At 42.1% G+C, this 25,467-nt stretch overlaps 1 protein-coding gene across 1 annotated transcript in view; it reads left to right on the forward strand.

Moving 5' to 3' along the window:
* Positions 1-245: 245 nt before the first annotated feature.
* RNF32 (ring finger protein 32) overlaps positions 246-25,467 on the forward strand; it is a 29,493-nt gene continuing 4,271 nt past the window's right edge. The window contains exons 1-7 of the mRNA XM_007667855.3: positions 246-406; positions 8,565-8,646; positions 9,531-9,786; positions 12,509-12,651; positions 16,180-16,212; positions 16,779-16,903; positions 17,049-17,157. Of these exons, the coding sequence (XP_007666045.1) occupies positions 8,629-8,646; positions 9,531-9,786; positions 12,509-12,651; positions 16,180-16,212; positions 16,779-16,903; positions 17,049-17,157 (684 nt within the window). The 5' untranslated portion in view covers positions 246-406; positions 8,565-8,628. The remainder of the gene's footprint in view (positions 407-8,564; positions 8,647-9,530; positions 9,787-12,508; positions 12,652-16,179; positions 16,213-16,778; positions 16,904-17,048; positions 17,158-25,467) is intronic.

Genomic DNA, 25,467 nt, shown 5'->3' on the forward strand with positions numbered 1-25,467 from the left:
ACTGTGTGCAGAGCACTGGACTAAGCGCTTGGAATGGACAGTTGGGCAGCAGAGAGGGCCCATCCCTGCCCCATGCCGGGCTCGCACCCACCGTCGCAGGCCCGGTCGCCCACGTGCTTCTTCCCCCTTCCCCCGTGCGCTTGCCCGCGACTCGCGCCCCCGTGACGCCCGGCGGGGGCGCGCTCGGCGGCTGCGTCGGGTGAACGCGCACGCTGGGGGGAGGGGGGAGGAGCACGTGGCGGGAGGCTCCCCGGCTGTTGCTAAGGCAACGGCCATGAGACGCCGAGAGCGGGGCGGGCGCCGCAGGGCCAAGGCCTAACCCCAAAATCCGCCCCGGGGGAGGAGTCCAAGCCGTTTGTTGTGGCCCAGGAGCAAAGACGGTGCCCCGACGTGGAAGAGGAGGAGGGTAACGGCCTCTTTCTTCTTTGTCGGAAGAGATGGGGGAAGGCGAGGGGGCCTGGACCTGCCCAGCGTGGGCCCGCGACAACGAGGGATTGAGCTTTGGTTGGCGTTGGATTGATCTTGGGGAGGGAAGGGAGAAGCCGTTGGGAGAGAGGGGATTGGGACCTTGGAATTAAATGAGGAGAGCGAAAGGGAGGAGTAGGAACCTCGATTAGACCGTAAGCCCGTCAAACGGCAGGGACTGTCTCTATCTGTGGCCGACTTGTGCACTCCAAGCGCTTGGTCCAGTGCTCTGCACATAGTAAGCGCTCAATAAATACTCTTGAATGAAAGGAGGGAAATAATAATGTGGGCATCGGTTAAGCGCTTACTATGTGCAAAGAACTGTTCTAAGGGCCGGATACGAGGTCATCAGGTTGTCCCACGTGGGGCGCACAATCTTCATCTCCATTTTACTGATGAGGTGACTGAGGCCCAGTGAAGTGACTAGCCCAAAGTACCCAGCTGACAAGCGGCGGGGCCGGGATTTGAACCCACGACCTCTGACTCCCTAGTCTGGGCTCTTTCCACTGAGCCACGCTGCTTCTCTAAAATAAATGGTGGTATTTGTTAAGGGCCGGGGGGGTACAAGGCGATCGGGTTGGCCCACGTGGGGCTCACAGTCTTCATCCCTATTTTGCAGGTGAGGTAACTGAGGCACAGAGAAGTGAAGTGACTTGCCCAAAGTCACCCAGTTGACAAGCAGCAGAGCTGGGATTTGAACCCATAATGTCTGACTCCCTAGCCCGGGCTCTTTCCACTGAACCACGCTGCTTTTCTAAAGTAAATGTTGGTATTTGTTAAGGGTTTACTATGTGTAAAGCACTGTTCTAATTGCTGGGTGATACAAGGTGATCATGTTGTCCCACATGTGGCTCACAGTTTTAATCTCCATTTTACAGATGAGGTAACTGAGGCACAGAGAAGTTAAGTGACTTGCCCAAAGTCACACAGCTGGCAAGTGGCAGAGGTGGGATTAGAACCCACAACTTCTGACTCCCAAGCCCGGGCTCTTTCCAGTGAGCCATGCTGCTTCTCTGTCCACACGCTACTATAATTGTCTGGACTGTTAGAAGTGAAGCAGGTGAAAACCCTGACCTGGTAGTGAGGGTTGCCTATCACTGTGCCTGAAGTTTATATAAAAGAGTATGTTTCCTATTAAAGGGGCAGCTCTAATCGGGGAACAAGGAATTTCCTTCTGGGAACCCGCTTCATATATGGATCGTGTAGGTACTGCAGAAACCTCTTGGGGTTTATCACTCTGATGACTCTTCCCTCTTTTGTTGGGAGTCAGAGGTCATGGGTTCGAATCCTCGCTCTGCCACGTGTCAGCTGTGTGACTGTGGGCAAGTCACTTAACTTCTCTCTGCCTCAGTTACTTCATCTGTAAAATGGGGTTTAAGACTGTGAGCCTCATGTGGGACAACCTGATTACCCTGTATCTACCCCAGTGCTTAGAACAGTGCTCTGTGCATAGTAAGTGCTTAATAAATACCAACATTAGTGGAAAGAGCATGGGCTTAGGAGTCAGAGGTCATGGGTTCTAATTCTGGCTGCACCACCTGTCAGCTGTGTGATTTTGGACAAGTCACAACTTCTCGGTGCCCCAGTTACCTCATCTGTAAAATGGGGATTAAGACTGTGAGCCTCACGTGGGACAACCTGATTACCCTGTATCTACCCCAGTGCTTAGAACAGTGCTCGGCACATAGTAAGCGCTTAACAAATACCAACATTATTATTATTTTGTTGGAGACTTTGCTATGGGTTTTGTAGTTGTAGGAAACACCACTGGGCTGCATCGCATCCTAAAAGAGAGTTTGTGGAGGAGGAGGAGAGTGAACATACAGGGGGAGTAGGAATGGAAAAAGCCAACAGGGCAAATTTAGGAAAAAAGCCTTGAAGTCCAAAGGAATGAAAGGCAGTAGGTTCTGAGAAGCCATTAGCTGTTGAATTCTGGGCTACTGAAAGAAAGGTAGGAGAAAGTTGGTGTTTGAAAGGACAATAACAGTATTGGAAACAAGAGATTGCCAAGGCCTGGCTGGGTCACCAGTTTGGCTATGAGATTGGAGATTGAGGTCTTGAGGTTACTTCATTCCTTCTCATCTGATGCACAGCAGAGATCATGTTGCTTGTTAGATCGAGGCCAGGAGTGGACAGTTGATGATATTCCTCAGTTTCTAAAGCAGGACTAGGGCTAGGATCTGAATGGTCTGGAAGAGTAGACAGAAGCAATAGCAGTTTTCACAGTAAGGTGTCTCTCATTTCATATCTAGTCTCTAAACTTCTGGTGGGCAGGGATCATGTCTCTTTCCTCTGCTGTACTGTATTCTCCCAAGCACTTAGTACAGTGTTCACACAAAGGCTCATCGTAAATATCCTTGACCATTAGTATTGCATGCCTGCCTATGAGTGAACAGCACTGCACTTGACAGTACTAAATCCTTTTCTTGCTTGAAATTATTGGAAGGAATACCATCTTCTTCTTTCCTCTGATTGGTGGTGATTTCCTTAGAAGCTGGGCTTATTCCTTATGCATAGTGGAAAACATACGCAAATGATTTAGAAGTGGTATTGCCATTTCTGCAGGATTCCCTCATCTGTAATGAGGGAGAAATCACTTGCATCCTTTAGCTGATCGGTAGTATTGACTATGGTCAGATCTCCTTGAAGTGGCCTTGTTTTGAACTTGGATGCATCCGTCAGGGTCGGCTTCAGGTGGAGAGCAACTCCCAGAGAGTGCCACATCAAAGCGGACGGCAACGTTTCAGTGGTTAAGAAGCCCAGGTCGGGAAAGGTGCTTATGGGAACAGGGACCTGAGAGAGGAATGCAATGGCTCTCCAGCAATAGAGGGCCAGGCATGGTAGGATCCCCATAGGAGAAATGCTGTAGATTCAGAGGTTCAGATGGACTTTCATATGATGACATTATGTACCACTCGGTTTGCTCTGAGCACAATACATCAAGGGGGAAGTAGTTGATTTTTCTGCCCCTCAGAATGGCCGAATGACTGAACCCAGCACTGGAAGGCCCTGGAGCTCAGGTGTGAAACAGAGGTCTAGAATAGGGAAAGAAGAAGGGGAGAAACTGGGGACAGATTATCTATTTCCTGAGCTAGTACATCAGGGCAAATACTAGGCTTTAGGGTATGCATCAGACATTTCCATTTGCATGTGTGTATCTGTTTTTCAATTTATTCATTGGCCTACTTTTCTGTTTATTGTTGTATTGATGCCCTTACTTTTCTACAATTATGTCCACCCATCACCCCCATTAGATCCTGTAAGCTCCTCAAGGATAAGGACTGTCATGTCTTATTTCTAATAGACATTCAATAAATACAGCTGCTGCAATTCTGAGATGTTCTCAACTTGAATGATGTTCAGATTCTAAGAAAGTACTTCAATCTTGTGAAATATTCAGGAGCATGGGTCAGACCTTAGTAAGGCTCTTGTGTTGACAACAGAAAAGTATTATTCCAACTATATTAAAATCTCCGCCACTTATTTTGTTTCTACTCAACTGTTAAATCTTTGCAAAGCATGATTTGTAATTTACGTGATGGTGATGAGTGAGCCCTCTCCCTAGCATAATCTGTTTTCTGGCTAAATATTCAGAAACTCCCTGACTGCAAGGGACATTATATTCCTCCTCCTCTCCTCTTTTCATCATCTGTGAGACATATTAACATGCTTCACCTCAGTAAGCAACTTCAAAACCTGTGATGTTTTCCCATTATGTAATCTCATAATTTTACAAATAGGTCACTGGGAAGATGATTTATTTTTAAAAAGTTTCAAAGAGGATAAAGTTGGGTATTTCTCTAATGTTTTTCCTTAAAGCATCATTGAGATAATTTTGATTTAAATTTGGGAACTTGATGACATTTACTGTTTAGAACCAGGAATATAATCACGGTCTTTGGCTAGCTACACAATTGACAATTTTTTAAAAACTAAATGGAAGTTTTAAGGACAGAACCCTTCTATCATGTAAAAGTTAAGATTGTTTTTATATACCTCTATCTTTTAACTTGAGGGGTCAGATGTGCTTAAAAGTGATTAATGCAGAATGACACCCCTTAATTTTTGGAAAACTACAGATCTCTCCCTAGCTTTTCTCCTCTTTACTTGGCCATCTGTGGCCCTTTGGTTTTCTGGCTCTGTGGAGCAATTTTCCTATTAGTTGTTGATGTCACCAGTTCCTTGTGGGTTGGGGAGGGGCTTCTCTGCGCTCTAGGATCCCCCAGCTACTAAGCACTCCCTTTCTGCTCTGTTTATAATAGGAATAATAATAATAAGGGTATGTATTAAGCACTTACTAAGTGCAAAGTACTTGGTAGATACCAGATAATTAGGTCAGTTACAGTGCCTGTCCCAAAATGGACTAACCAGCAAAGGGAGAGGGAGAACAGGAACTGCACCCCCATTTTATAGATAAGGAAACAGAGGCATAGTTCCCGACTTCCCCAATGACACACAGGAGGCAAGTGGCAGAACCGGGACTAAAACTCATGTCCCTTGACCCTCAAAGCCTGTGCTCTTTCCACCAGGCCACACTGCTACTTGGCTCTGAACTCTTAGGGCCAGACTGCTCTACTAAGTTTCTCTTTCTTCCATATTTTTCCTTGTCTTATCTGCTGCACACTAAAGTATCCTTCCTGCTCTCTTCCCTGCCCCTTCCTGCTCCCTGCTGGCAGCAGAAACTGGAATGGAGGGTTACATATTACTCACAAAGAGGAAAGGTGATCTAGCTGATAAAAGAGAAAAATGAATTATTCCATTGATGGAGAGATACTGATCAATTCTCTGAACTCTGCCTCATTTGTGTATCTTCACTGCATGAGTAATATTTGCCATATGCTTAAGTGGGATGTTCAAATAGGAAATGCTTGTACAGCTTTTAAGTTTTCCAAAATAGTACTTGCTGAATCAATCTTCGAATTGTATCAACCCAGTAGAAGTGTTGGTACACTGTGTTGAAAAATATGGTTATGTTGAATGAATTGTTTCAAGGGTATAGGTCAATATTTGGTTCATTTTGGAACTAAATTTCTTAAATAGAAGTGAAATATGGAATACCTGTCAGTCTCAGTGTAGGAAAAATGTCTGTTACTAAACATGTTTGGTTTTTTCTATCATGGTAGCAATAGCACTAACAACATGTTACCTCGTGAGCTTGCTAAAGGTACTCATTTTTCTTGTGAAATATATGAGTAATATGGGGGTTTAACCCCACCATCTGTTCGGCAAAAGAGAGCCATGGTATTTTTCTTCTTAAGGGTTAGATGCAGGGTTAGATGTAGGGCCCTTTTTTAAAAAATGTTCATTCATTCATTCATTCAATAGTATTTATTGAGCGCTTACTATGTGCAGAGCACTGTACTAAGCGCTTGGGATGAACAAGTCGGCAACAGATAGAGACAGTCCCTGCCGTTTGACGGGCTTACAGTCTAATCGGGGGAGACGGACAGACAAGAACAATGGCACTAAACAGCGTCAAGGGGAAGAACATCTCGTAAAAACAATGGCAACTAAATAGAATCGAGGCGATGTACAATTCATTAACAAAATAAATAGGGTAACGAAAATATATACAGTTGAGCGGACGGGTACAGTGCTGTGGGGATGGGAAGGGAGAGGTGGAGGAGCAGAGGGAAAAGGGGAAAATGAGGCTTTAGCTGCGGAGAGGTAAAGGGGGGGTGGCAGAGGGAGTAGAGGGGGAAGAGGAGCTCAGTCTGGGAAGGCCTCTTGGAGGAGGTGATTTTTAAGTAAGGTTTTGAAGAGGGAAAGAGAATCAGTTTGGCGGAGGTGAGGAGGGAGGGCGTTCCAGGACCGCGGGAGGACGTGACCCAGGGGTCGACGGCGGGATAGGCGAGACCGAGGGACGGCGAGGAGGTGGGCGGCAGAGGAGCGGAGCGTGCGGGGTGGGCGGTAGAAAGAGAGAAGGGAGGAGAGGTAGGAAGGGGCAAGGTGATGGAGAGCCTTGAAGCCTAGAGTGAGGAGTTTTTGTTTGGAGCGGAGGTCGATAGGCAACCACTGGAGTTGTTTAAGAAGGGGAGTGACATGCCCAGATCGTTTCTGCAGGAAGATGAGCCGGGCAGCGGAGTGAAGAATAGACCGGAGCGGGGCGAGAGAGGAGGAAGGGAGGTCAGAGAGAAGGCTGACACAGTAGTCTAGCCGGGATATAACGAGAGCCCGTAATAGTAAGGTAGCCGTTTGGGTGGAGAGGAAAGGGCGGATCTTGGCGATATTGTAGAGGTGAAACCGGCAGGTCTTGGTAACGGATAGGATGTGTGGGGTGAACAAGAGGGACGAGTCAAGGATGACACCGAGATTGCGGGCCTGCGGGACGGGAAGGATGGTCGTGCCATCCACGGTGATGGAGAAGTCTGGGAGCGGACCGGGCTTGGGAGGGAAGATGAGGAGCTCAGTCTTGCTCATGTTGAGTTTTAGGTGGCGGGCAGACATCCAGGTGGAGACGTCCCGGAGGCAGGAGGAGATGCGAGCCTGAAGGGAGGGGGAGAGGACAGGGGCGGAGATGTAGATCTGCGTGTCATCTGCGTAGAGATGGTAGTCAAAGCCGTGAGAGCGAATGAGTTCACCGAGGGAGTGAGTGTAAATGGAGAACAGAAGAGGGCCAAGAACTGACCCTTGAGGAACTCCAACAGTTAAAGGATGGGAGGGGGAGGAGGCTCCAGCGTAGGAGACCGAGAATGATCGGCCAGAGAGGTAAGAGGAGAACCAGGAGAAAACAGAGTCCGTGAAGCCAAGGTGAGATAAGGTACGGAGGAGGAGGGGATGGTCGACAGTGTCAAAGGCAGCAGAGAGGTCAAGGAGGATCAGAATGGAGTAGGAGCCATTGGATTTGGCAAGAAGGAGGTCATGGGTGACCTTAGAGAGAGCAGTCTCGGTAGAGTGGAGGGGACGGAAGCCAGATTGGAGGGGGTCTAGGAGAGAATGGGAGTTAAGGAATTCTAGGCATCGATTGTAGACGACTCGTTCTAAGATTTTGGAAAGGAAGGGTAGTAGGGAGATAGGACGATAACTGGAGGGGGAAGTGGGGTCAAGAGCGGGTTTTTTTAGGATGGGGGAGACGTGGGCGTGTTTGAAGGCAGAGGGGAAGGAGCCCTTGGAGATTGATAGAAAACTAAGCTAATTTGATTTTTCTATATTTTTCTTATAAGCAAAAGATCACTGAGGCAGTCACAATACCCGCCCCGAAATGAGCTGGTTTGAGAACAATCTGAGCCTTACAAGAGCTGAAAATCTAGGAAACAGATTTGCCCAAGCCAATCCAAGCCTCAGCCCAATTCTAAATCCATACCAAACATGAACTTCAGCCTACATAAAAGGCTCATGCAAGCATCCCCAAGAGTTGTGATACCAACAACCCATGTGACAGTTGTGCAGGAGTGAAATCCCCTATGTGACAGCCCCAGGATGCTTTTGCCCTACCCTGGCTCCCTTCAGGTCTTCTGGGGCTGCTCTCCCCCCGTCCATGCCTGAAATGGGAAATCTGTGGAGGACCAGCCAAACTTGGACCAAACCCAACCCAACTCCACCGGCTCAAGATTACAGATTTTAGCTAGACCTGTGCTTCAGAACAGTGAATTACGCACTCCCTTTCAGCTTTTGGGTTTATGCCCTTTTACTAGTTTTTGGCTGGAAGCACTGTATAGACATCCTTGTTAATCAACTAAGCACCCAATCCCTTGGCAAACTGGTCACTAATTATATGAGGATGTAGTGATGTCTTGCCACTCACCACCATCTATCTTACCTTGTTTTTACACCAAGGGTTTCAGGAGGAACTACCGGAGCTGTGCCCGATAATCCTGGCACTCAGTTCAGGACTTCAAGTGGTTGGGGTTTTTTTCTGAAAGCTGTCATACTGAGTAAAAAATATCATCTTCATAAGCATCACCAGATGAAGAAATGCAGTGAAAAACTCTGAAAATTTTGCCGGTGATAGAATGTTAATCCTTTTAATCTACTCCAAATAATCAACAGATATAGGGACTAAATAGGAGTTAGTCAGTTGGTAATAATAATAATGGTATTTGTTAAGCGTTTACTATGTGCCAAATGTGATTGACTGATTATGCCCATTTTTTATACAGAAATTGCCAGAATTTAGTCAAAAGTATCATCCTGTTTTGGAGAAAAAGAAAATATTACTTTAGAATGTTGCCCAATAAAAAGGTAAACCACTGACTTTTTCAAACATGCAAATGAGATTACTCAATAATACTCATATGATTTTACATTTGCTTTCATTCATAAAGGGCCTAAAATAATTAACTATTGGCTGCATTCAGAAATGGGTAGGCAGAGGGTATGGGAAGAGGTTAGAGGAAATCAGTTGAAAATAGGGTTGCACTGTGGTAGCTTGGCTCTTTCTGCTGGGGACTGTAAGCTCCTTGTGGGCAGGGCTCTTTTAAACTGTACTTTCCCAGTACAGTGCTCTGCACAAAGTGCGTGCTCAATGAACACCATTAATTGATTGCTTTCCCATTGGTCAGAAATAGCACGTGAAGTGTGGGTAGCCAGGTAAAGTTCCCTCTCATTGAGGCATATGCTGCTTTCCTGCAGGCACTCTTAACTACACCATGGTTTTATTTTATAAAGAAAACCTACTCTGCCTGCCAAAATAAATATGTACTTGAATGACTATTTCTGTGCGGGGAACTTCTAGCCAAGATTAGCCTTGGGACTACTTTAATTATAGTGAGGTAGCATATGTTTAGGCAGGTTTTACTTTTATAGTCCATAATGAGTTTATTGCATATTATAATTATGGCTTCAATAATTAAGTGAAAAATTACTACTATGAAGTTCAAATAAATGATTAATCCAAGATTTGTTTTGATTTTTGAAAAGGTAAGGCTAGGTCAACCATTCTTCAATTTGATGTAATTGACAATTTAGACTATTAAGATACCGAGTTCAGAAGTGAAATACTGAATGCCAGGGTTCAAGAAGTTATAAATTACAGCACAATGATTGAAACCTATGGTTTATTTAAAGATGCTTCACGTAGTGTGTAGTTTGTAAGTCTGAATTCTTCATTTTCTAATTTATTTTAGGGTCGCTCCAAACCAGAGAATTTAGCAGTTACTGCTGTCGCTTTACAAGATCATATTTTACATGATCTTCAGCTCCAGAATCTTTCATTAGGTGACTTTTTAAAAAACAGGGATAGACGAGCCCAACCTCAAAAAAAAGGGATGGTAAGAGCAGTAGTGAATACCGGACTAAAAAAACCAAACATCCAGCACAGGAAAATGGAAGATCCAGAAAAAGAATATGTTCTCGATCCTAATCCTCCTCCACTAACTTTAGGTAAAGTATTCCAACTGAACTATTTCATATCTATTCCATATCTACTGATTAAAAAAGTGTGACAGAGTATAATTTGGCATAAAAACCTGTTTTATGTATTAAAGTCACCATTTAGCAAAAAAATATATTTCAACAAAACTACTGCCTTCTGGATCGAATGACCACATCACTTTGAGCTGCCACAGACTCTTTCAAACCTTGGCTTGGCTCTGCTGGGTACCAGGCTGTCAGTGGCATAATCATGGTTCCATTTTACCTCAGGTCTACAGGTGAGGAGCTTTGAGTATTTTCTGAAGGTATTTTAGAAATGTCTTGCAATGTGAATGTGTGTTGCAGCTTTATATAATAGGTTAGTTTCCTTCCAACCAGTCTCAAATCACAGCTGGAGAGATTTAGATTAGACATCGAAAAGAACAATTTTTAAGGTAGATGAATAGGTGATAGAGGAAAGTTACAGAATCTCTCTTCCTGGAATTTATTACAAAAAGACTGGACCTACATGTGGGTTAGGTGCCGTCTGCTGGGAATGAGAAGAATTGGCTAGGGAGCTTCTATTGATCCCATCCAACTCTAAGATTTCTTGATTTTTCTTAGACACACTTAAAATTATTCTTGCTTGTGAAAAACTGAATAGTTGAGGGATAGTGAAGAAAGTAGACCTGGTTACTGGCCTTGGTCTTTGTGATGAGTTTCTTTACACAACCCTCTTACCACACTGATGCTGGATACAATGAAACTTAATTTATAAATACAATCCTGTGTCTGAATTTTGAAGTCATTGGAGTGGGGAATATTTTAAGATTGGATTATATTATTTTATTGGATTGTTCAAGACAGCTGCTATCATAGGCATAAAATCTATTTTGCACTAACGTTTACCTACAGTTATTCAGACTTAAAAGGTTTTTGTTCTCAAGTGGTTGATCCTGGGGCAAAAGCCAGAAAAAATTAACACCTGTATCTGAACACCTAATTCAGATCAAGAAATAAACACACAACAATAAGATAAAAGTCACAGATGTGAGAACATAGAAAAAACACTCCTGGCAAACAAACTATTCAAAAGTACATTATATTAATTATAGTTTTCATTGTAGCAAGCACTGTAGTGAAAATTACAATGGCACTCATTATCAACCCTGTTCTCACTCGCTTATAACTTCTTTTAATCCCCCTTAGGAATGATATTTTTCACACTTGATACTGTCCTAAAAGTTAACTGGGGGACAAAATTTGTCTTGTCTTTCTACCAAAGTTGAAACAAGATTTGTCTTTACTTTTTTACATATAGTGTAGAACCAAACATTTTCCTATTCATTTTTAGAGGTTTCTGGGGGCCTTGAAGATCACCTAGTTCAGCCCCCTGTCTCTCTATAAGTGCCTGAAGCATCCAGGAAAGATGGTTGGCTGAGCTGAGATGCCATAATCAACTTTATAAGTCTGTTTCAGTGGTGTTTCATCGCCTTGACAGTCAAATTCTTTCTTAGGTTTTATCCAACTCTTTTGCTGCAATTTAAAGCCATTTCTCCTTGTTTGATCTGCTGTGGACAAGGAGAAAACAGACCAGTCCTGGCTCGAAAGCCCTTCAAATAAGCAATTTTGTCACCTCTTCAGCCTCTTAAGGAACTATTTTCCAACCCATTAATCATTTTTGTTGTTCTGCAGTTTGGACCCTCTCTAGTTTCTCCAGATCCTTTTTCAAGCACACTGACTAAAATGGGACCCAGTAATCTAGAGAAAATAATACCAGAATTTCTTTCCATGTCCTAGAAGAGGTACAAAATCAGCTAACTCACATTCAGACTGTCACAACTATTATCCCAGGTCATTTTCTGCTGTAGAATGATGTAATCATTTCACTGCGCAGTGAAATTCGCATTGCTGCCTTATCCTTCCTTAAAAGATGATTCTAAGTACTCAATAACTGAATGACGGTAATTGAGATGGCAGATATTAACTGCTTTACTAAAATTTCTTGATAAAACTTCAGATTATATAGTTGGGCAATGCCTTCCCACTTTGCCAGAAGTTTTCTAGAGGTAACCAGTGTGATTTTGAACCAATTGCATTGAAAAGATACCTATTCATTCTCTAATGCGTTCAGGGATATATACGTATGAGGGAAATGTGCTTTGAATGAGATTTACTATTACTTTTAGACATAATTGATCATTTAAGCAACTATTACATTATTATTCTACATGGCATTTATTTAATTTTCACTTGCCTAAATGTTTAAGATTTAAAATAATTTTTACATTTCAGGAATACTGTGCTTGAATAACACTCTGTACAAATTACCTTATTCACCATCCCAGCACCCCTTTAAAATATAACTCCATGGCCAAAGTGGTGGAAACTGAGGTAGAATTGGCAATATAATAAAAATCTCTGGCTTCAAAATTCAGTTTATATACTAGAAGTTAATGGTCTATCAATGATCTACCCTAAATATTAAAACAAAGACATATAATAAGACAGTTCCACTACCTGATTTGGATGACACACAGTACTCTCTCTTTCACCCCTCATGGGTGTATAGTAAAAAAATCTTGTAAAGTGCTCTGACTCTTGGAAGGTGTGGACTCTACAGATGGGGAATGGTAGCAATGTAGTAATGATTTGACAATTTGAAAGCATCTTCGTAGTGTTCCTGCTGTTTTTAAACCATTATGTTGGTATTTCCAAAGAAAATGGGAATATTGTATTATTTTGACTTCAGCTCAGAGACTGGGTTTGGTTGAACCGCCTTCTTTGCCACTATCAACGGATGAGTGGGAAAAAGTGAAACAGAGATCAATAAAACAAGGGGATTCTATGCATCCATGTGCAATCTGCAGAGAAGAATTTGAACTCCAGTCCCAGGTACTTACCAGATCGTCTCTCAGCATATCTCCAAATGAGTTTGTGACACTGCAACCTAGTGGCTCTAACACTGAAGAGGGAATTGGGAGGAAGGCTTTGTTTCTAGTAGAAACTCCAGTAACTTTGAGATTTCGATAGCTCCATCAATTAGAAAAAGATAGCAGAGTTAAATAGCAGTTCGTAAATCCCCTTCGGATGAAGTATCATCATCATGGACACCTGTTCCTAAATTCATCCAGAAAATGACAAATATACAGGTAGACACTTTATCCAAAAGCAGAAAGGAAGGGTAAAATGTTGAGGCTTGCTGTTGGATTTTCCTCTTTAAAAAATCCAAACAATTTTCTTATTCAGGAAAAGACAAGAAAAAAAGTACACTTTGTAATGTGTCTGCTCTTAATTCTGAGGAAAAAAATCAATCTTTAGCCTGAGCTTAATAGCACTTATCTTCATTTGTGAACCTCACTCCAGAGGTAAAAATCAATTTATGAGTCCTGGTATAATGTCACCACTGTCTCATTCTCCTTGGCCACCTCCTCCTCCTTGGCTCATCTTCTTCTTCTGCCACATCTCAGGTGTTAGGAGAGATGCCAACAAGGAGAAGTAGACAGCGGCAGCCCAACGTGTAAAATGGACCCATTCTACTCTCTAACTCAGCTGCCCTGGTTCATCCTTCTCTTTTGACCCCTAAAGATCGGGGCCCTTGGGGCATCTGCCCAGGGTTTCAAACCCCCAAAAAGGAAGGCGATATCATCCTGGGTTTATAGGAAGAGAAAGAGGAAGAAGGTAATTGAATCAGTGTCAAAGTCAGGATTTAGAACCTGTTGTCTTTTAGCCTCAGGCCATTTCATAAAATACACACATCACCTTAGACAATATACGAATTTCCATGCATTAAACACCTGCACACATGGCTATATGCTACTTCTAAGTCACTGGTCTTTGCACTAACATCCTTAGTTCATCAGATGGGTACCACTTGGTCTCCTTTCTGCTCCTGAAGAAAAAAATCTCATTCTCGAAATCTCATTCTTTCTTGGAGATAAAGAAATTTCCAGTGGGTATCCTAGCTAGGTATTGAGCAAATGATTCTCTTATTAAAGCCATTAATTCCAAGGCCACCGACCACCATACAGCAGCACCTGAAGCAACAACGGAAGGATTCACTTGTTAATTTTTGCAGCAAAAGTCTGCCTGGATCCAGAAGAAATAGTTTCAATCATTTATTTCTTTTTCTCTTTGCCCGGATTACTGCTGCTCACAGAAACCATCCAAATCCCATATAACAGCGATGAGCAATCCTGCAATATTCAGGAAGCACCCATAAAGCTAATTTACTTGGATTAAACTCCAACGATAAAGTTTTAAACCTGACCCATTTTCTGTGAAATTTACCAAGGGTCCGGATTTGCCAAATGAATCAGCACCCTCACTTTGGGCGATGTTTTAACTCTGGGCCACATTTAAGTTTAGGACTAAATGGTATTCTTAATCATCTGAAGCTCTTTTATTCATCCAACAGGCCCTGGGCCTATAAAGAGAACCTAGCCTTCACAATTCCTCCAAAGCCAGGGCTTGGAAAGAGTTCAATTCAGATCACAACTTGGTGGTCCCAGTGCCAGGGATTCGCTCTGCTCTCCCTCCATTTTCAGAATTCAGTCGATTCCTCACCCAGCCTATCAGTTTAATTGGGTCGGTGCTTATGAATCAGTGGTATTTATTGGATGCCTGCTTTGTGCAGAACACTACTGAGCACTTGGGAGAATACAATCCAACAGAGGTCGTAGACATGCACCCTGAATTCAGAATTCAATTCCTGTCCGGTTTCCAGATGTTTCAGCTTGCCAGGAAAATGGTAAATATTTGGCACTCATTTAACATTTAATGTTGTGAAGTGCTATACTGTTATTAATTTAATTTTCACACACCTCTGGGAGGTATGTATATATTTTCCCCATTTTACAGATGAGGAAGGAGATAAACAGTTCAAGGGATTAACTCCCGGCCACCCAAGTAGTTAGGGGCAGAGCCATTTGGGGCGCCTATCATTGGAACAGGTGACTATTTTCTAATACACTGACTGCCATTTATTCCTTTATTTCAGTTACACGAGGGAGTGTTTGCACTTGATACTATGGTCTTGGGACTCAGAAAGCCGAAAGCTTCATTTTCTTATCCATCCAGAAATAGAATCATAGTAAATGTATTTTCACATCTGCTGTTGCAGTGCTTTGTAAGATTATCTTTTAAACGGTCAGGTGATTGACTCCATACTGTTTTAAACCACTGAAATGGTAATTATAAAAAAAGAACATATGTAGATTGTTAGGCTCATTCATTTTGGAATATCAGGGCTTCTTCTCAATCCATCAGCCTTTTGTCTTAAGGGTGGGCAGGGAAGGGATTTAGCCCAATTCGGAGCTGGGCTGGACTTTTTTTTTCCTCTAGCATTTCCTCCTTCTTCCCCCCCACAATCCTCTCCATTTAACGGAAAGTGTAGATTGCACAAAGACAGGTGGGATAGCCCTTGCAAAAAAACAGGACAGTCCTGCCAGCTTCAGGCTGTCTGGCTATGCTAAGGTTTAAGTCTTTACAAAGGAGTGCTAAAGAATGCACTCATTAAAGGTTACTTTAGATTCCACACAAAAAAGGGAAATGCCTTTGGCTTTTTTTTTTTGTCCTCCATGTTTCGTTAACTTTCCTCCCTCAAGGGGGAAAAAAAGCCACTGTATCTGAAAGCTTTCCTTTAGTTGGCTGCTAGCCATTAATCCTTTTGTGTTTGCCAGCTCAATAGTGCATACTAGTTGTTCTAGTTTCACCCCTTCCCCAGTTCTTCCTTCCACTAAGGACCAACTGCCCTTATTTGTCTGAGGCTCTCGCCTTTGTGGGAGCACAGATCACCACTATTTGGTGGGAATTTGGGTCAGAGAAAGGTGAAGTTTTCATGAAGCTTGTGAACACGTCTTCCCGGCATTAAAAAAAAAAATACTCATATGCCCTCACGATATATTGCTGCTTAAGTTTAAGAGTGTCATTTTATGCGACAAAGCACAAAAAAGTATTTACTTAACATTACTTCGCTTCCTTCTCTCACCAACCCCCTATGCCTCCACCTCTTCTCTGCCCCTACACACACAAAATCACTGTCTAGGAAATATATCCTCTCCCTCATTACTTTATTGTCTTACAGACACTTATCCACAGCTTCAGTTCAAAACTAGCAGCATTATGTTCTGTTTTCCTTACCCATCATGTGACTGGGAATTAATTCTAGGACTTGATTATCGAAAGTGTTTCTTTCAATCGATTTACTTTCTAGCTATTGGTGCTGTTCTATTCTAAACTTCTTTTACCCACTGAAGTCTATAGATTTTTCAGTTTCATTGAGAACACACTCCTTTTGCAGAAAACAACGGAGTTAACCTTTCATGCGGTCAGAACTGTGCTCTTAATTAATGCATTTGTGGTGCTTGTCTTTTAAACTAATTTGAACTTCAAACATTTTTTTTGTTTTCCTCTGAACAACAGGTGCTGCTTTCATGTTCCCATGTATTTCACAGAGTAAGTAAATCCTGTTTTAACTGTTATAATAAAGTATGCAATACATCATTCCTGTAACTTAAAGAAATCTAGTCTTACACAATTCAAAGTGCTCCCTAAAAGAGCCATTTATTTTATCCTTAATCACCATTTATAATTGAGAACATGACTTAAGGGTACTATTTGGTTACAATACAATTCATCCTGTTTTAAAATGGTGAACTTTATGTGACAAAAGAACCACAAATGTTTGTATAACAGATTGTTATTAATAATGTACATCAAAGTGAATGATAGCTTAATTCACATGATTTAAATGCATGTTACTCTTACGCACAAAGATTTACCTTTACAGCAGTTGACATTCAGAAGTTTTTGATGTATCTACATGTATATTCTTGTAAAATACAATTTTTGGATCAGAGTTCATGAAGAAGGTGTTAACATCTGATTAAACTTTTGCACATCATAACATAAATTGGACTTAGTCTCATAATTATAAAAGAAAACACTGTAATTAAATGAAAAATTTATAAAGTTGCTTATAAGTAATTACTGAAAATTTAAAAAGAAATACTTTTCCCTAGGCATGTCTTCAAGCTTTTGAAAAGTTCACAGGTAAAAAAACTTGTCCTCTGTGTAGAAGGCAGCATTACCAGACAAGAGTGATCCATGATGGTGCACGGCTATTTAAAATAAAATGTGCAACGAGGTAAGAATTGTTTAAAATGAGTCATGGTATCCAAAGTCTTCATGTTTAACCTAACATGAAGGTCTAAAACTAACTCATTTATTAATGTCAGAACATTTAATGTGCAACTAAATTTATAAATTCTGCTTAATTTATTTTTTTTTAGAATTCAAGCCAGTTGGAGAGGATATGTGGTTCGAAAATGGTACAAAAATCTGAGGCAAACTATGCCCCCTAAAGATTCCAGACTAAGAAAGAAATTCTTTGAAGAAAAGGTAATTATTGGGGAGTGCCAGAGTTGCCGAGCTTCAGCGTCATTACAGAAGCCGGTATCCTTCCCCTTAAAACATTTTCCAACAACTTCTCCCTTTCTTTTTCCTGCTCACTGAATGGCCTGAAATGCTTTTCTCAGCTTAACTCCAAGAGAGGCTTGGGGTGTCTTACCTTCGTCTCCTTATTTTTACAATCTGAAGAAAAACTGTGGGTAACACTCTCGTGCTTTCTTCTACGGAAGGAGTACGAGTAGGGCTTTAAATGAAACTACAGGTGTCAACGGCACAGACTTCAGCTTGGTTATTTTACTGTGCCCTTCTGAGGGGATGACGCAGGGCAGTGTAGAGTCACGATGGACGGTGATGAATTTAACCTACCATCCCGGAGATCTGAAATGCTTTTTGTGTGCAGAGCACTGTACTAAGCCCTTGGGAGAATACAATATAACAGTTGGTAGACATGTTCCCTGCCCACAAACTTACAGCCTAGAGGGAAGAAAGACATTAATTTAAATCAATTACACATCCGTACAGAACTGCTGTGGGGCTGAGGTGTGGTGGAAAAAAAGGAGCAGATCCAAGTGCAAGGGCCACGCAGAAGGGAATGGGAGATGAGGAAATGGCTTAGGGAAAGGCTCTTGGAGGATATGTGCTTTCAAAAAGACTTCGAAGGTGGGGCGAGTAATTGTCGGCTATGAACGGGTAGGGGGTTCCAGGCCAGCAAAAGTACAAGGGTAAGAGATCGCCGGTGAAATAGACAAGATCTTGGTACAGTGAATGGGTTGGCATTAGAGGAGGGCTGGGTGGTGGTAGGAGGAGAGCCGTGAGGTAAGGTAGAAGGGGGCAAGGTGAATGAGTGCTTTACCATTGACAGTAAGGCATTTCTGAGGTGGAGGAGGTGGATGGGCAGCCATTGGAGGTTCTTGAGGAGTGGGGAAACATGAACTGAACATTTTTGTAAAAAAAAAAAAAAAATGATCTAGGCAGCAGAGTGAACTATGGACTGGAATGGGGAGAGACAAGAGGCAGGGAGGTCAGCAAGGGGGCTGAGAAATGAATCAAGTGGGGAGAAGATAAATGCTTGGATTAACATGGTAACAGTTTAGATGGAGAAGAAAGGGAGGATTTTAGTGATGTTGGGAAGGTTGGATCGACAGGATTTAATGATAGACTGAATAGGTGGATTGAGTGAGAGAGATGAATTGAGGATAATACCACAGTTAGGGGCTTGTGAGGCAGGATGGATGATGATACTGTTTACAGTGATGGGAAAGTCAATGTTCTGTCATTGTTTAGAGAAGCAGCGTGGCTCAGTGGAAAGAGCACGGGCTTGGGAGTCAGAGGTCATGAGTTCGAATCCCAGCTCTGCCACTTGTCAGCTGTGTGACTGTGGGCAAGTCACTTCACTTCTTTGTGCCTCAGTTACCTCATCTGTAAAATGGGGATTAACTGTGAGCCTCACGTGGGACAACCTGATGACCCTGTATCTACCCCAGCGCTTAGAACAGTGCTCGGCACATAGTAAGCGCTTAACAAATACCAGCATTATTATTATTATTCTGTGTGCCCCACACACACCCACACTGTCCCTACCACCTGAGCAGAAGGCAGGATGGATAAATTAAGGAGGGTTGGGTGGGAAGGGGGGCTGGTGGAGGAGCCCTGAAACCAACAACAGAAGAGGTGGCAGCAGAAACAAGTTGAAATCCTAGAAGGGAACCAAGCTGGCCAGCCTGGTTGAGTGGCTATGTAGGGTTACCCTTTGGTCAGCACGCCAGTGGTGCCAAAGCATGAGCTCGTCTCCAAAAAGACTTTGGCCCTAAAGAAAGGAAGTGCCAGAAGTGAAATCCTGGGAGTAGCCCTTCTTGTTAAAGAGGATCTTTTGCTCATTAACGTTCTCCTTGAAACTGGTTTTTAAAGAAAAAGGAGCACCAGATACTGCAAACATCAAACCTGACAGCATGACAAGGGATAGCTTTTGTGGGCACAATGTAGCCAAGACTGGGGGTCCCACAGCCTTTTCAGACACCCCCATGCACCCCTAAAAATGAATTCCACTGACATATCTTTCAGTATAAAGAAGTGTATGTGTGAAAGAGAACCCCAGAGCAAATAATTTCCACCATTGTGCTCTTCCATTGGATTGTGTTGGCTGATTCTTGCCCTCAGCTGTTAAACTCCTGGTCTAGACTATCATTCTACTTTATTAAATTTGTCGTTTAACTTTTTTTCCTCAATGAAAGCCCCTACTTCATCATCTTGCTCCCTTTGTGTAGATTTTGAAGCCCCAAGTAGAAAATAAATATGGTTGATGATGAAATGAATCAAAAATCCACATGCTCAAATTCCATTTTTGGAGCACACACAGAAGGGAATGGGAACTACCATCTCTATAACCCAGTTCTTGTTCCAACTGCCTCTCATGCTCACCTCTTTCACCACTAGCCCACTGGTCACACAAACACTTCAAAAAACACCACCTCCTCCAAAGACATTCTCTGATGACCCCCGCCCCCAACCTTCCTGATCATGCCGCCCCATCAGTCATTGCAGCACTCAGGTAAATTATCTCCATTTTTTGTTATAGCCTGCATCTATTCTCTCATCTATTTTATTGGGCAATTTATGTCCATTTCCTCCTTTAGATCCAAATTTCATGAAAGGCAGAAATCAGGTCTCCAAGCCCTTTGTATGTTTAGTATAGTGCTTGGGCTACATACATTAGGTGCTCAAATACGAACAAGAATGGTAGTTTCAGGGAAATGAAATAAAAAGATGGGGATCTTATTTCTTGAAACCTTCAGCTAGAAGCTCCAGTGGGTTCAACGAAGCAACCAACTCTTCACTCAGGACAGTTTCCTCTTAACTATCTGTTTAGTTTTCTTTAGCCAAGAGAGAAAATCTAGACATTTCTAAGTATCCTTATAGATCCCTCAATTGACTCACAGGTTTTTCAAGAAACCTGACGACCCCTAATCATTTTCTAAAATATACCTTTTATCTAGATTAATTGATATGTCTGCTTTCCCTGTCTCTCTCCAGCTGTTCAAGCCTTTGCTATTTTGTTGGAAAGAGGGGGAAAAGTAGCACTCCTATTAGTTCTCCAGCCCTCTCGCATTCTTCTCTGGAAAAAGAACCTTCATTGACCAGCAACTAAAATGACAGCTGTTCCAAACTGACCCACGCCCTTCCCATAGTGTCCATTATTCTCTCGACTAATTTACTTTCTCGGTAATATGTTTCACCTTTGTCCCTGGAAGTAATTAATCTCTGTCCCATTAACTTACTCCATTTTAAAGAAATCACTGTCCAACAGTCTCCTCCTCAAACTCCTATTTTTTATATTGCTTCAGAAAATTTGACATTTTCATGGGTGAAGCAGTTTTGTCTTTGACTCACCTTTAGAAAATCCCAATATCCTATGGTTCTACAGAGCGGAGATAGTGTTCTTTTTTAATACTCAAACCAGAACTAAGTGAACCTCTCATTCATTAATCCTGCATTTAAAAAAAAATCTGTTAGCTCAGAGTGTATATACCCTTTCAGATCTAATCACATATTTTATTTTTCCTTCATTCTGTTGTAAAGATTGCAGAATGCAAGAGCCCTCTTCCAAAAAGAAAGTTAAAATGACCAAGAGGGAGCAGCACCCAAAGCAAGCAAGCTGAGCTGGGGAGCTGCAGGGAGAAGCAGAAACAGGAAATTCAAAAACAAAATAAAACTATGATTGTTTTAGGGATATAAGCTAATGAGTTTGGGAAAAAAAAAAAAAACTTACCTACAGATCAGCCACAAACACTTCTCCCTAAAAGTGATAAGAGCCTGTTGTATAGGCAACTCTTCCTCAACAATAAAAAATGAAAGCAAAAAGCAGATTATTGGATCTTACGATATATGGCATAAGAATCTTTTCCCATTTAATATTCAGAACAATTTTTAGAAGCTAATAATACGGTTACCCTGACAACAGCTGCCTGAACACATTGTTAGATAAAAAGTGTGGCCCAGTGGAAAGAGCATGGGCCTGAGAGTCAGAGGACCTGAGTTCTAATCCCAGCTCTGTCACTTGCCTGCTGTGTGACTTTGGGCAAGTCACTTCACTTCTCTGTTCCTCAGTTCTCTCATCTGCAGAACAGGGAGTCGATACCTGCTCTCCTTCCTACTTAGTGAGTCCCATATGGGACCTGATTATTTTGTACATACCCCAGTGCTTAGTACAATGCTTGGCACTTAGTAAGTGCTTAACAAAAAACATTATTACTATTATGAATCATGGAATTAGAGTATTGTATAGTTGGGAGCCCTTTCAGATAGATTTTATGCATTTTGAGCCAAATGGGTCCTCTGAATTAGCCCCAGTTACGAAAACATTCAATTCAAACTCTTTATAATTTTAGAAACAATTCAAAGGATGGAGGTGGGGACCAAGCTAGGCCTCCTGACTCCCAGTTGCTTGTTTTTTCTCCTAGGCCTCAGTTCTAGTCCCAGCTGTGTCCCTGACCTGCTGGGTAACCTTGGGCAACTCACTTGACTCTCTAGGTCTTAGTATCCCCCTTTTACACACTCTAGACTGTAAGCTAATTGTGGACAGGGAATGTCCGCCAATAAGTAGGGATGATTGATTGATTTACAGATGAGGACATAAGAGCTGTTCTTTCTACCTCAGCCCGTGAGCCCCATGTGGGACAGGGACTGCCCCATTGATTGTCTTGCATCTAAGGACTGTTCGCTCCCTGAGGGCGGGAAACGTGTCTACCATTTCTGTTATACTGTGCTCACCCAAATGCTTAGTAATAATAATAATTGAGGTATTTGTTAAGCACTTACTTTGTGTCAGGCACTCTACTAAGCCCTGAGGTGGATACAAGCAAATTGGGTTGGACAATTCCCTGTCCCACATGGAGTTCACAGTCTCAATCCCTATTTTACAGATGAGGTAACTGAGGCACAGAGAAGTGAAGTGACTTGCCCAAGGCCACACAGCAGACGAGTGGTGGAGCCGGAATCAAAACCCACAACCTTTTGACTCCCAGGCCCGTGCTCTATCCACTCCACCATGCTGCTTCCCTGTGTGCTCTGCACCCAGTAAGCACTAAATAAATATGATTGTTTGATCTACCCCAGCTCTTAATGCCATGCTTGGTAGCTAGTAAACACCTTATCAATACAATTATTGTCATTTATTCTAATTTCTTTGAACACAGAAACTTGCTTAAAATGCTCACAGTGTACAAAGTGCAAGACTCAGGTAGGCTAAAAGATTTCATCAGATAAATCCTTCATTCAAATTAAGACTGTCTCCATTGGGAAGCAACATTAGAAAGAGAGAGAAAACCAATTTACTTGGTTTCACACAACCACTCCCCCTCCCCAAATTAAAAAAAAAAACTAAAATCAGTCACCTGGCTACTCCTTCAAGCCCAAGGCAGAATTCCATATTTTATGGGCGGCTTCTCCATCATCTTGGGCAATGTGTCACTGTTCTACTTGACCATCAAATCCCAAACCGACTCGTAATCTTCAACATCCTGAATACATAGAAGTTAAAAAGTAAAGGTATTTCCTTCTCCAAAACAAGGCTTTCTGGAATCCCCTTCCTACTGCCAAACCCTGGTAACTTCATACCCCAATTACTGGCCTGCTGCCTAGCAGCCCACCCCAAACTGTTTTTTCAGTTCTACTCAAATCATTTTCCAGCCCCACTGCTCTGACACTGGTCTCAGAGCAAATGCATATGGCTAACGAGACCCTTCGAGGCTGTTTACCAGCTAGCCCCTCCCCTCCCTGCCCACACCCTCTTTCCAGTTTAACTTGTCTCCTTGCATTCAGTCCTCATCCCCAAGCCTTTCCCAAAGTTAAACCACATAATAGTTTCCCCACAGTCCACCAAATGACATCCCTCTTTTAAATGTAATTTCTAAGATGGTCTCCTTAGCAGCTTTCCCCAGTTACCCTTAACCACTCTCCAACCTAACATCCCCCTTACCACACTCCAGAAATTACTGCCTGCTTCTTTCCCCATTCACCAGACTGTATGCTTGTGTGACTGTAAGCACACAGAGGGCAGGATCTGTGTGTGTGTGTGTTTTTGTTTTGTTTTATTTATCTAGACACTAGCTCCTATTAGTACACACAAACAGTTTAAACAGAGGAAGGGTGAGGAATCTGCTATTAGTTCAGCCCCTTCTATGTTTGATTTGTAAATATTTTGAATGATTGCTCTAACTGAAACCTACTTTGACTGGACTGTAATTTGGGGAGTCATTGTTAGGAGAATAGTATCAGAGAGTGAGCCTGATAGAGCTATTTGTCCTTGTTAACAAGGCTAGTCTTTATTCACAACTTCAGCCCCAAAGGAGACATTTGCTAATGCATCCTCTTTCAGTGTTCCTAAGATTTTAGCCAGCATCTAAAACAAAAGTTGGAAGATGATTGCCAAATGTGGATTTGATGTGCTTTCTGACGTCTTAATTTGGGGAGGGGACAGAGCCTCTTCAGTGCTGTCCTTTAGAAGTGGAGTCAAAATTATTTCATGATTAAAAATTAATTTTAATGAATACTCACATCCACAGGTACACCCTGAGTTGATCTGTGAATAAAGGACTCAGTCTTTCCCATCCACATACATATTTTTACAGAAACCTTGAGTATCTAATTTGAACACAAAATTTGATTATTTTATACTATGTTATATCCCTAGTTTGTATATTTCAAGGGCCGCTGCTTTAAAAAACTGGAGTAGTATTTTTGCAAGAGACAAAGATAGAATAAAGCCCTTCCTTAGTGAATAAAGCCCTTATATCATCAATGGTGTTTATTGAGCACTTGCTGTGGACAGAGCACTTGCTGTGGACAGAGCACTGTACTAAGTGCTTGGGAGAGTACAATACAGTCCCTGCCCAGAAGCTTACCGTCCACAGACATAAATATGAATAATTTATAATTTATAGAGAGGTAATGGCCAAAAGAAATTGATAAGACCTTTGTCAGTCATCAACATTAAAAAAGATTATGTTAAAAAAGATTCTTCAGCAACTTTTTTAAATGTTAGTGAGATTGTGCTTCGTATGACATTCGGATTTAACTTCTGCTTACAAACAGAACTGTGGTTTCCTTGCTCAGGTTAACTCCACCTTCACATACCTGGAACTCTCAGACCCTGACCATCATTATTCATTGTATTTTAAGACTAATAGTTTACATTTTTTCCCCACATAAAAACATTCTGAGGAAAAGAATAATCACCATTATTCTTGCCTACAAAAAATAAGAACCTGCAGCTTATAAAACTGAAAACCTGCATTGGTAGAAGAAAATGAGTATACCCAATAGCCTGTTTTGGGGGGGAAAAAATCAATTTTAAATTTTATTTTAAAAGCCAGTTTGAAAGCAAAGATAAAGAAGTGTGTTTTAGAGGACAAGGACCCCACACTGCTGGCATCACACGTGGTGGGAGAGCACTGACATGACCTCCGGGAGCAATGGGCTCCAAGCACAAGCTCCTTCCAGCTTTGTGAGTGTGGGCAAGCCCTACCTGCACCAGAACAGAACCACAGAAACTCTCCAAGGGAGTTGAATCCCCAGTGAAAATTTTCTATGCATTTGAGAATTATTCAAGCGCTATTTGATTTTAGACTCTTGCAAATAAGGTCAGACTCATCAATTCTCTCGAATCCAAAACCCCTCCCTGCCACACAGTCTTCCTAGATAAAGATTTAGCGAAGAAGGCAAGCTTGTAGAACTAGGCTTAATGTTTGTCAGGAACATCACAGGAACATCACTGACTTTTGCAAATTCAGGATCAGGACTAAGTGTATGTAAATTTTACTCCCCTGTTCACCTGCTTGGACATGGTTAAGTTGGATGGGAGGTTAGCTGTAAGGGTATCTTAGGTCTAAAAAGAGTAGGAACTAGGTTTTTCATTTGTTTCCCTGGTCTTTGTAAGGGGGAATTGTTCTTTGGTGTCACGTTTATTGGGTGTCAGTTTGTGGGAAAATGACCCATGTGTTTTACGAACAAACAGCAATCTGTTTCCAGCCACTAAGAATTGTTCCTTTCATAAACTTGTCATGCTTTAAAATGTCCCTGCCACAGTCTTAACTAAACATCAATACACTTCAAAGAAATGTGGTGCTACAATGTTGATGGTTTTAAAATATATCAAATTCTTGTGGCAGTACAACAGAGGTTAAATGTCGAGTTTTGTTCTTTCAAAGGAGAGTGTCATAGAAGTAGAATCTGAGCCAAAAGTGTCACTGCAGAAACAGAGTATTTTAATTGACTGGGGGAGTTACAGTAGTCCTTGCTGCTCTA

The sequence above is a fragment of the Ornithorhynchus anatinus genome, chromosome 13 (genome assembly GCF_004115215.2).
Source record: "Ornithorhynchus anatinus isolate Pmale09 chromosome 13, mOrnAna1.pri.v4, whole genome shotgun sequence".
In the NCBI taxonomy this organism is placed as follows: domain Eukaryota; kingdom Metazoa; phylum Chordata; class Mammalia; order Monotremata; family Ornithorhynchidae; genus Ornithorhynchus; species Ornithorhynchus anatinus.